At 36.5% G+C, this 12446-nt stretch overlaps 2 protein-coding genes across 2 annotated transcripts; both read left to right on the plus strand.

Annotated features, from left to right (window-relative positions):
- Window positions 1-304: 304 nt before the first annotated feature.
- On the plus strand, window positions 305-7993 carry LOC137946796 (uncharacterized). The gene is made up of 8 exons (XM_068793094.1): window positions 305-547; window positions 637-704; window positions 1540-1601; window positions 1756-1905; window positions 4931-5107; window positions 6832-7047; window positions 7203-7937; window positions 7982-7993. Exons 1-8 carry the CDS (start codon window positions 339-341, stop codon window positions 7991-7993), a joined length of 1629 nt encoding a protein of 542 aa, XP_068649195.1. The 5' UTR covers window positions 305-338.
- Window positions 7930-11966, plus strand: LOC137946243 (uncharacterized). Its single transcript, XM_068792465.1, has 5 exons — window positions 7930-8830; window positions 10384-10449; window positions 10526-10595; window positions 10677-11574; window positions 11714-11966. The coding sequence occupies exons 1-4, from the start codon at window positions 8166-8168 to the stop codon at window positions 11343-11345; spliced, it is 1470 nt and encodes a 489-aa protein (XP_068648566.1). The 5' UTR covers window positions 7930-8165; the 3' UTR covers window positions 11346-11574; window positions 11714-11966.
- Window positions 11967-12446: the final 480 nt, after the last annotated feature.

Consider the following 12446-nt stretch of genomic DNA (forward strand, 5'->3'; position numbering starts at 1 on the left):
GTATGTAAACTTCAAGAACATGTGTATGTATGACTATAAAAAGTAAAAATTGTTAAAATAATTATTAGAATGAATTACTTTAGCCTGACTCCAACCCAAAATCAGTCTTATATCCATCTGTTGTGGGACATATCACTCGGATTTAGCCCATGGTATATATCACTGAACCAAACTCTAATGGATTTCGTTAACTCTCGGTTAGTCCGTACTAGGTGGCGGTAGCGAAGTTCGCTGGTTCTTTGTTTTGTAGTTTCCCCGTTTCCGAATCATTTTTCGCGCGCGCGCGCGCGCTCGTCGGCTTCTTTGGCTCCTTTCCTGTCCCTCACAGGAAATGAAAAATGGCGGACTCTGCGAGCCGAATCGAAGATATCTCGTCTATGCTACTTCAATCCAAGTCCCGCGAAGACAAGTCTTTTGCGTACTTGACGCTTTTACATATACAGGAAGAGTCCGTTGGTGAATCCTCCATCATTGAAAACCTGACCTGTCACTCGCACTGCCTCCTCTCTATCTTCTTATCGGACATGTTCGATGATGACGAAGAAATGTGAGTAATATTTATGTGGGAATGCATTCTTCCTCACTCGAGTCTTACTTTTTTTGAGTTCGCTGCTTACCTATATAGATCTCCTGCAGTGCCGCGCAGACTTTGAAATGTCTAGGATTCATGATTTATCACCCGTTTATTGTTTCCGCCATTTCAGGTTAGTTTTCGGGTTAGCATCATTATTGTCAATTTTTTTGCTTGTTTAAAGAAAAAACTCTGCTTTCGAGTGCTGTTGTTGAAAGTTTCAGTGATTAAGTGGACGATCAGACGTTTTCTTTTTTACTAGATTTGAGTGAATTGGCTTGAATTTTTTTGAGACAGTCGCCTGCACTAGTTGAGACTAAGATAATGTCGATTCGTCATTTATTTGATCTCTCTGCCCCATTATCCATCTTATCGCATTTTGGTTTTTCCTTGTTCTTGCACTGATGCTTATTTGGTTTCATGGTCGAGTATTTCTTATGATCTCTACCAAAAAATGCCTATATATCTTTGACTTTTGTTAGTGGAGTAGTCCTACATTTAGAAATGTTAAAAAAATCATCGGTTTATAAGATTGAGCCATAAACTTCCTAAGTGGCTAGTTATTTTGGAATAGAACTGAGCTGAATTATTATATGGTATTAGATCAGATCATCTTTTCAATTCAACGCTCAGTTTGTGCCCCATTAAGAGCCTGAACGGGAGCAAGAGTGTTAGTGGAAATAGTCCCACATAGATAATATTAAGATAAAAATCATGGCTTGTTTATGGTTGAGGCATAGACCTCTCAAATGTCTTGTCATTTTGCCAATCTTAACAAGTTTTTCTAAAGAAGCTGCATATCTCTTTATTATCCCTTGCTATCAAATCATAACAACTTATTATCTCTTTTGCCTACCATTTTCCTTTTCTTTTTTCTCTTTCTTCCATTGATACTTTCGTCGTCACGTTCTATAAAAGGTTTCCTATCATTGCAAGGAGGCTTACGATAAACTGTTGTCATGATGCAGACGAAGAAGTATCTCTTGTTATCAAATCCTTGGTGAAGCTGATTATGACTACAAAAATGAAGGTAGGTCGCTATCTTAGAATCTTATATTCTCCTTAGGTCTTCTGCTTCCTTCTCCCACCAACATACTTCCTCCCAAAAAATGTTACTAGTTTTGTTATACTTGATGATTAGAGATTCTTAGTTTTTTTTTTTTTTTTTTTTTAAACTTAAATAGGCCATTTGCAACTTAGGAGTGTGGTGCATATCCACTCAGCAATTCAGAAACTCCTTAATAATTGATTTCTTGGACTCTTTGCTAAGAGCTCTGATCTATGCCCTCGACAACCCTCTTGATTCTCTCTCTACAACATATGAAGCAATGCAGGTAAGGCATACCTCTCCCATTTACTTTTCAATTTTCCACATTTACTTCATTTATACATTTTCTGTAGTTTTATTGCCCCGGAGATTACTGCTACTAGCCTAGACAGCATGTTATCCATAAATTGCCAATAAGTACTAGACGTCTTGCTTAAGCATATAAGTGCCAATATTATACCATTATCTGCATTCTTCTTGCCTTTTTTTTAGAAGTAAAAAGGACAATATTTATTCTTTTGCTGATTGAAGGTGAAAATAAGGAACTATTTGAGCCTTCAATAGGATAGTGTCTTTAGTATCTATGAATGCGCTTACTGGAAGTGAGAAAAGAGAACATGAATGGAGATAATTTCAAGAGGTACTGGTTTGAATTGAAAACCTGTTTCTTGTTGAGTTCTACAAGGAAACGAGGGACTCCAAAACAGATACTAATGCATCAGAGTGTCCAGGACACCAGTAGACAAGAAAAAAAGAGCAAGTATCTTGAGATTTTTGGACATTTGGAATTAGACCTAGTCACTGGTGACAGTGTTTGAGTGTTGTAAAAAATGAAAAATATGGAGAAATAGAGAGAAAAAAGAGAGAAAGAGAGAAGATAGGAGAATCTGAGGAGGCATTGAGGAGCAGCACTCGTTGGGTCTGAATGCAGACCCTGATTTTTTTATAAACTCACTTTAGTCATCATCATACAAAAAAACATGTATGCCCCTCTACACTTATGCACATATATCTCCCTAGATACACATCGGAATGACATGAAAATTTAACCAAATTGTGCTAACATAAGATACTAGCTAACAGCTAACCTAATAGGGACATACCAGAGTGGAAAAGATCAAAATACCCTTCTTACACATATTTCAACAAGTGTGTTGATAGAATTTGTGAGGAATGACCTGCAAATGGTCTGCTAAACAATAAACTTAACTAGTGATAAGTCAGAACAAAGGAAAAAGATTCAGATAATTAGCTTGAATATGGTTGGAGCATGACTTTGATGATGGTAATATATACTTATGCTTGTATAGGCATAATTCCACTTTGCACAAAGAAGGGTTCTCATGAAAGCCATGTGACCTGAGCTGTTCATCCTAATTTTAGAGATGCAATTGAATAGCATTGATCAAGTTGTCATTATTTCAGCTATGCATTGTCAAATAACCAATGTTGGCACAATATGGAGTATCATTAATGGGTAATATTGCCTCTTTTATAGAAGTAGAAATTATTTGAATAATACAGGCTACATCACGTATTTGCATCATCCATCATTTTTGGATTGCTCTGATTCAACAGATAAAATGTGGCCCCCTCCAGCAATTCAAAAGATTTCAGCATGCTATTGTGGTCAGCATGGAAAATTCCCAATTTTTTGTGTAAACATGTTTGCATGCATTACCTTTTCTTAATCAACACTTCAGAATTGACTAGGACACTACATTAACAACAACTAAATCAGGAATTTTTGTTGCTATTTGTATTTTGAGTCAGATATCCATGATTTTGGTGGAGGACCTCTTGGCACTTATGATTTTCTATGGCCTTTTTTAATAAAGAAGAGAGAGCTATAAGCAGTAGGCCTTCCCACAGTGCCCCGGCTCTGGCTAGTTTATCTATAGCTGCATTTACCAATTTCAGGACATGATTCTAGGTAAATTAAGGACCGAGCAATGTCACAAACTTCCTCAAGTTGGGGCAGAAATCTCCAGGGGTGGGGGGTGGTCAGCCTCCTGATGGCTCCAGTTGAAGGGTCATCTTCAGTGATGGGTTTGTCATTCCGCCTACGATTAGCCCAAAACTTTACCTAGACCCTGTTTTACACTTTTGAGCGATTTTTAGAATTTTTTTTCATAAGGTGGAGTTTCCTAGGGTTGTCGTAAAGCAGATGTATCTCCTAGAGTGAAAAGCCATTGTAAAGCAGTACCATAGCAAGTCTGGAAGGATGTGAGATTACATAAATGGAAAGTCTTATTATTTAAAAATAACTGAAGATTTGAAACTAAAAAGCAGTCCCTCCCAAAAAAACAAGGAAGGTTTTCCTTCTTTGCTGAAACAACTCACTTTGCAATAAAGGAGAGGAGGATATTGATGTAATTTCTCATGTCTTAATTTAATGAAGTATTTAATAGAATATTAGGGGTCGACCAGAACCCCTAACATGACTATTTCTTCCTGAATCAGTAGCAAGGTCTCTTTTCTTCCTTTTTTTCATCTCCCTCATCTTTCCCTTTTTATCTCTAGATTCTTCCTTTCTTCACTTGTTGACATAAATGAATGCACATATTTAATGTTCTCATGAGACTTGCTTTCTAAGATAATGGTCTGACTTTGTAGGCTTGAAAATCTTTGGTTTTATCCATCAAGAAGCTAGTTTCCTACATTTGGAAACTAATGACTATTGACTGGACTAACATTAGTTGTCTACTAATGCTAGGACTTAAAGGGATTTACAGAACACTCCTCAGAATTTCTTTTTTATTTTCTTTGAGGACAATGAAAATTGTTTTCTTTTAGAAAGAAGACATACATGAGAGTCAGTAGAAACACATAGGCTCCCAGTGCAGAACAAGAGAAAAACTATAATACAAACCGAAATTCAAAAACAGTGCTTTTATAATATAATGACAGGATGGAACCTCCCTCAATAAAGTTTTGCTGAGAGACCCCTTGTCTATCCAAAGAATCAGTTAGATGTTTAGTGCTATGAGAAGCATGTGCCTACAAAATAATGGAAGGATGACATAGGTCCATGATCTCCTCATAGATTGGAAGAAGGCACCGATAATATTATGTTTACTTCTGATTGTGAAGTCACTCAATGGCAGCAACCTAATTTCCATCTAAATTTTGTAAGTTCTATGCAAAATTTGCTCCCCTGTTGTCAATTTATGCTTTGTTTGACTTTTTGTCAGTTCTAATACCTCAGAATACCTTCTTTCTATCTGCTGTATTTGTAATTTGTTTTCATAGTATCCTTTGCTAGTAACCATGTTCAGTTTCTTGATGATGGTCCATTTCCAATACTGCAGGCTGTCATTAAGCTAGGAAGTGAGCATCCTGAAAGCATGCGAAATATGTCTAACTTGTGGACTCCTCCAATATACCAAAGGCTTCTTAGTGCTGATAAAAGGGAAAGGGATATGTCAGAAAGGTGCCTAATAAAGATTAAGTCCTTTCTATTACCTCCTCCATTGATTCTATCACAGGTGGTCTCAAAGGAATTATTATTACTCCTTGCTTCAGAAAATATATGACAATCTATCTTATTTTTAATTCTAGTGACTGCAGTTTGTGTAATTTTATCTGTTCAAAAGAGAATATGAGATTGTGGATGAGTTTATAGGGGTGAAATGAGTTTTAAAGTTAGTTCTTCTCTAAGTTATCTTCTTGTTGAAAGTTGTAATTTTAGATAGTCAAAACACAAATATCTTTGGGAGTCTTATACTCTTTTTTCAGTGTTCTAGCCCTTAATTTTTGTATTCATTAAGTTTACTAAGTAGCCATAAATGGACATAGTCAAATACCAGTTTGAGAATCTTTATCATGCCAGATTTTCTGTTCTTTTTCTCACCCATAATCTTATTCTCAACTTTGTCTTCTTTATCATCTTCTATTTATTAACTTCTCAATATATCCTCTTGCGAATAGCTGTTTTCAGGTCCATGCAAGATCAAGACCATATGCTCTCTCTCTCTCTCTCTCTCTCTCATAAGAGTGACATGTCCTTGTCTTCATCAACTGTTGTATCTAGATCAGCTCCACGGATCATCATCTCATCACAACAACAACTCATAAAACACCAGCATAGCTGCTAACTCGGTGGCAGATGTGCTTGCCAAGTTAGGAGCAACCTTTCAATCTCTTGTTGTTAGGGATTTGCTCCTTGTTTCTTTGTAATTCTTTTTGTTAATATTTGCATCCTTTTCAAAAAAGAAAAAAAAAACACCAGCAAAGACAGGAAGAGATCAGCACCTAGACTACTTCAAGATTCTCCTAAAAGTTATAGTCAAAGAATTGATTTAAGTGGCCTCAGTTAGCGTAATCCTTTTCTTTGATTTATGGCTTAGTTTTCTAAAGTTTTAAAATCCAAATGTCCAAAGACCTTGCAAACTCTTCCTTATTTAAACATTGTAATCCTCAATCAACCCAAATGATCATTCAATCAATCAATTCAATTCAAATTACTTTTTTTCATGATTATTTTTTATCTCATACAGGAGCAATTCTGTGGCTTTGAGTTTTGAGTTTTCCTGATGCCTTTCTTCATTGTTTAAGTTTTCCAAAATGATTATTTGAAGTGAAGGAGCATTTGCCCAACTAATTAGCACAAGACCCCCTAATTAGTGTCAGACTATTCACCCACCATACACTGAAGCAACCAGCTTGAGTCATCCACTCTTGTGTACGAGTAATATTTAGACCCTTATAAGGGGTTTCTATCCTCAGAAACTCTTCTACATATAGACAACCTGACCCAAGTCTTGTGAAACAAACTGTCTTTGTTTCTGTAATGCTCTAACACCATGTTGAGATAGGTTGCTTCATGACAAAATAACTAGCCAAAATTGGGGCACTTCATCCCGACTAATTAAACATGACCATCACTAGTTGTATCGATATTAAATTAATGTGGTCAAATGCAATCTTCTAGTTTTATTACTATCATTATTATTAATTTTCCTCATTTTCTCTGATCTTTATTAAAGAAAATGAATTGAATAATTAATTCCCATTTTGGAATTTATATGAGAAATATCTGGCTCCTGAGGCATCTTGGTAGATCCATATTTTTGTAGGTCCATTTACTAGCTGTATATGTTTTTCTCACTCAATATAATGTTTCATATCTGCTTCTATAAAAATAATAATAATAATAATAATCAGAATAATGTTTCATCTCTTAAGTTTCTTATTTTTGTTTTCTGCACAGGATCTCATGCGTAACATTAAGAAGAAATTGCTTCCATGGATGATGAATATGGTTCAAGAGTTTGAGAGGCACGGACAGACTATACAAGCATGGGGATGGTACATTCAGTTACTTGGGCTGGTTATTATGAGAAATAGAAATTTATTGAATGAAATGCTGAAAGTTCCTCAGCAGATATTCCGAAATCAGGAACCACAAGTTCAAACTGCATCACTGGTATCATATTCAAATCCATTTTCTTTTACTAAGTTTTATTGTTTCCCAAGTAAAGCCTTCACACAATGACAAGCTTTAATGAAACCACTATTCCTGTTGTATATTGTGGGCTTCTCACAACATTCAAGATAAAGTTGAAATTCTTGGACATGCAGGTTGCTTGGGAGGCTTTAGTGGATATACTCATTCAGACTCAAATACTATCACTTGGAATAGAGCCAAACAATGTGCAATGTGCTCTTCCTCAAACTGGAGCTCATGTAGATGGCCTTTCAAAGAGCACAAAACTCATAATGAAACCATTATTGGGGATTATGTCCAGGAAAAGGAATGAATTATCTGTTTGGTCATCTTGTTTTAACACATGGAGGCATCTGCTACATAAACTTGGTCTTGGTATTAACTATTCGGGGATTGCAGATATTGTCTTTGAGCCTGTCCTCAAAGTTATCTTCCGTAATGGACCAGATAATGGAAATCTTTGGCCATGGAAATCCTGTGTCACCCTCCTTGATGAGTTTATCTCATCAAAATTTAGAGCTTGTGGCAGTCAAATTGTTCCAGATGGATCCTTCATAGGTAGTAACTTCTGTGAAGATTATCAAATTATTAAATGGCTTCCTTGGGATTGTACTAAGTTGGGTTTTAATCTGAAAATGATTCGTGCTATTATTGATCGAGCACTGAAAGCAGCTGTGACAGTTGAAAGTTCAAAATTAATTTTTGATGCAGCCTTGAAGATCTTCAGATCTATTCTGCAAGGAGTGCAGGTTGATATAAAGAAGCCCTCAACCCATTTCAATGAGGTTATGACATGCATAAGCACAATTCTGGAATTTTTAAAGGAGTTATGTGAAGATTTGACTTCAAAACTGAGTGGAGTTGGAACTGTTGATTTAATATTCAGCATTATTAAATTCATTTGGGCTTTCAGAGAGGAGTTTGAACCATCAATTCTGGAGTCACCCCTCTATTGTGTTCCGTTAGATCACAAGTTCATTATTGATCTAAAACTTGATGGGGATATTCCCTATGTAAAGATACTAAGCATCAGCTCCCTCTCTTTTGAACACAACGTTTCTCCATCAGTTTATTTAACAATATTATATCACATTATAATGGCTCACTCTTGCCTAAACTCTGAAATTGAAAGGGCCACTGGTGAAATGCAGAATTACTGTAAATATGTCTTTTCCTCAAGTGACCCTTTGGAAAGTCTGCTACATACTACCTATTTATTGTATTTGCACGGCCTGAAACTCAAGGATTGTGGATTCTATTTTCTAAAATTATGGGGAGTAGTTGGCAGAGGCCTGAAAGAGCAGATCAAAGATGTGGGTAATCTTAACTTTCTTCAAAATGAGATGGATCACACTGGTTATCTAGTAGTATACTGGCTCTTGTTATACCCCTTTGTTATGAGCCAAGTTTGGCCTACGTTACTAAACCAAGTGAAGAACCTGGACGGTTGCCTAATTTCCTCAGAGGTGAAGCTTGAGCTTGGAGATGTTTTAGAAGTATGGAAATCACTTTATGATTCTGCAGATTGCGCTTTGAAGTTGAAGGAACCCCCAGCCAATAGTTTTGCTGACGGCCTCTGCCAAATATTGTTGATGCTTTCCCTGGTGGATGAGAATGCTTATCAATGTGGAAGGAGTCAAAACCCTTTTTATCTCTTCATATATGGTGAAATTGCAATGTACATTGTTGAAAAAACAGAAATTTTGAACAAGGAGAAGCAGCCAATCAGCAATATCAAGAATTGTTTGAAGCTCACTGCCAGGTAAGTGACATTGATATCAGTTGCCTCTTTGTTTTGTTTTAATTTATTTTTTGTCAATCAAGTCCTTATAATATCTTAAACAATAGCTTGACCCCTAGTTTTCATTCTTCTCTTGCCTTTTTTCCTTTTTACAAATGACAATTTGTCTCTTTCAGCCATCCGTTGATTGAGAATTATGCAACAAGAAGTGAATTTCTAATTTTTATTAGGCTTGTTTACATCTGTCGATGTGATAGGTTAGTATAAGTTTATAATGTCTTATGGATCAGATTTTAACTGTTTAATATGGTTATTGTTCGTAGAAATAATCCCACATTGGTTAATGTCAGGAAAAATCCTATGCTATTTGGTAGGAAAATACCCTTCTAACCTTGGGCTACTCAGTTAGTGTTAGATTTGCACCCAACTTCAACAGTTATATTATCTTTTAGCGACCCAATTTGATGTTAATTTATTTTTTAAAAAGTGTTGTTAGTTTAATATTAGAAAATAGTGATGCAGGCTATTCTTTTAAATTACGATTTAGTATGAATCTCTTTCAAAATTTACAAAAGTGGAAGAGATATATATCGTGAAATCGATGGTTTGTGCTTACAAACCAAAACCCACTTAGGAGTTGCGTACTTCGATTAGCATATAAGAGAATCATCTGAGATGGTTTGTGCTTGTCCAATGGATGCCTTGCATATACGAGGAGTCTTGTTGTAATCGGTTTGGGGGCTGAAAAGGCAGAAAATGACATGGACAGTGCTGGTGTTGAAAGACCTGGAAAACTGTAACTTAACAAGGGTATAGTGTGTGGTGGAGGATTCATGTTGCCAAACCCCATTGTAGTGGGGTTAAAGCTGTGAATAGTACCAGAAGATGCCTTGGTTAATTCAGCATCATTGATGCTGTGAAATGATGGTTGGGAATGTGATAATCAGGACTAGATCAGGTGATGTAAAATCTTTCACTTGTTGACTCAGATGTGTTTCCCATAACGTGTATTGGTATGTAGACACATGAACATAAGTTATTGTGTATTCATGTCTTTCTGGTATATATGTCTATATCTATCAATCTCTCTCTCTATATATTATTAAAAAATACAGTGTAAAGGTATTTTAGTCATTTGGAACTCAAGGGTAGTTTGCTATGTGTCCTCTCTTATACTTAGGCTTTTATGTCTTTCTTTATACATTTGGTTTTCTATTTTATGTCCTTAGGAATAAATTAGATTATGATGTATTCGTTAACTGGTGCATCCTCAAAATTAATTGGTGCACCCTAGCTCAATTGTCTGCTGGGACTCGAGTGGCTCCACTCTCATCACCTATTCGGGGTCCATGGGAATTGTTAACTCTACCTCGGTGAAATCTCTCATGTTCAAAAAACTCGGATTGTTTAATTCACTGGGGCCAAATCTCATCAATTTATTTTAATTGGAATATTGTCTGATCACTGTTAACTATTTCCAGTAGTAGATCCCCCCCTCCTCCCAATAAATTCATCTGATAATCTATGTAGTCAGCTTAGATTTTGCACCAAATTCCACTAGCTACTTTCTGTAGGTTTTTGACAGTGTCATGGACAATGGTGGAAGCTAGCAAACAATTTGAGCTCTCTGTTGTTTCAAGGTAATTAACTTATGCAACCTCCTAATTTTTGAAGATAATGGTTTGCACTTCATTTTACAGTAAGCCTTAAATGCAGGATGTTTGCTACATTGGCGTGCTTTGTGGGTCATTTTTGCTTGAAGGAAGACATCCTTTCACTTATGGAGGTGGAAAGCATTAGACTTCCCATTTTATCTTACAGATATATGGCATGAAGAATTTACTAACTTTTTCCATGTTTCTTGCAGATATTTTCGGATCCACTAGTTCACTGGCTATCTTCATTTGCCTCAGTCGAAAAAGAAACACAGAAAGGAATTCCCCAACAGCAGCTTTTGATCTTCTGGACCACAACTCTGGATATTATGCAGAGGAAGCTGTCATCTATCGTCTTTAATTCTTTATTGCTTGGAGCTCATGCACCTATCTTAGTGGTTGCACTTGATCATCCATGTTCCTCAATTTCAGATGCAACTATAGCATTCTGGAATTCAACTTATGGTGACCAGAGCAAATTGAACTACCCCCAAAATTTACTTACAATTCTTGACAGACTATCAAGGAAAGGAAGGGTAAAGCTCCCAAAGGGTGGCTCAGGGTTTGTGTTCAGTAAACCATTCAATGAAGACATAAATGTACGACAAAAACATAAGGTAACTGTACCACAGACAAGGAGCTCAAGTCATGTTGAATTTGCTGAAAATGCTCAAAAAGATAGTAGTGAGTTGGATTTGCGCAGAAAGAGGTTGAAATTAAGGGTGGCATGTCAAGAAAAAGCAATGGACTCTGGCAGGTCCATTCATGCAGCAGGGGTATCCTCGAGTGCAGACTTTATTCCAAGGAAAGCAACTTTACACCTGAGAGAAGAATGTCGAAGTTCAGACTCCATCTTACAGATGCTGAGAAGATCAGGTTAAGTTCACCATAAATGATTTGGATGCTAAACAGTTCAAAATTTCCATCTCGGATTTTTTTAAGTTCTTGAAGGGACTGACTGTTCATGGCTGACTCGAGGCGTAAAAAAAAAGACAGAAAAATATGGTGTGAACCATCCTGATGCTCTCTTGATTGACGTGGGCTAAGGGGACCGATCTAGTTGTTATCTTCGATGGGTTTTTGTCAACTGGTGAAGTCATGCAGATTAAGGTATCTTTTGATGATTTTTTTTTTTATTTAAATTCTGTTGGCATTGATTGTCATGAATATCTCATCCAAAATCTGTATTGTGATGGAGAAGCTCATTCTGTACTATCAATTACACAATGAATCTCTCCTCATCTCGTAGGAAATATGGCTGGAAGACCTATTTCATTTCTCAAAAGATGTAGTTGGACGGGATCTTGTCATTGCAGTTCAAATTGGATCAACTAATAGATTGAAGCATGCACACAACCTTCCCACCACCTACAGGCAAGAGTGTCTGTAATTTTTTTAATTTAATTAATATTATGCACATGGTGATGATTGATGAGAAGATTTACCATTCTGGTCGGTGTGTTTGCTGAATCATCTCCCATACACCACCATGCAACGTCCGTTCTTTGTATTTATGGTTGTCTATTTGTTCATCTTCATATGTGATCAAAATTAGTTGCTAAATTTGCTGCTAGTTGTTGGAAGAGTGATGTCAGGCTTCAGCTTGTGAGCATTTGAAAGTTACTATTTTCTCTTATGCTAAATCCCGGAACTCTCTCTGAAGTTGGGCATGTCGCTGAAGCAAAATGCGTATATGGGAGTCACCCAATTGGGCCTCCCCTCGATGGAAGAAGCAGAAAACGGCTGACGTAAAACTCCAACAATGTGATATGCCCAAAACCATTGCCGCTGACATTTGAAGCTGACTTCTGCCCAAACCAAAACAGTCTGTTCCTGAAGTGTTCGTGTTTGCTAGCCTACAAAAATGAGAATTCCAATTTCTAACTAAAAACAAAGACAAACACAGCAGCTTCAATTTCATTATTTAAATTCTTCTATATTATTTTTGTTTCCGTATTTACAATCATGCCATCCAACTATTT

This window comes from Aristolochia californica, unplaced genomic scaffold, assembly GCF_029961685.1.
Source record: "Aristolochia californica isolate CCGP_79_NKW_82.1479 unplaced genomic scaffold, dmAriCali1.0.hap1 SCAF_12, whole genome shotgun sequence".
Taxonomy (NCBI): Eukaryota; Viridiplantae; Streptophyta; class Magnoliopsida; order Piperales; family Aristolochiaceae; genus Aristolochia; species Aristolochia californica.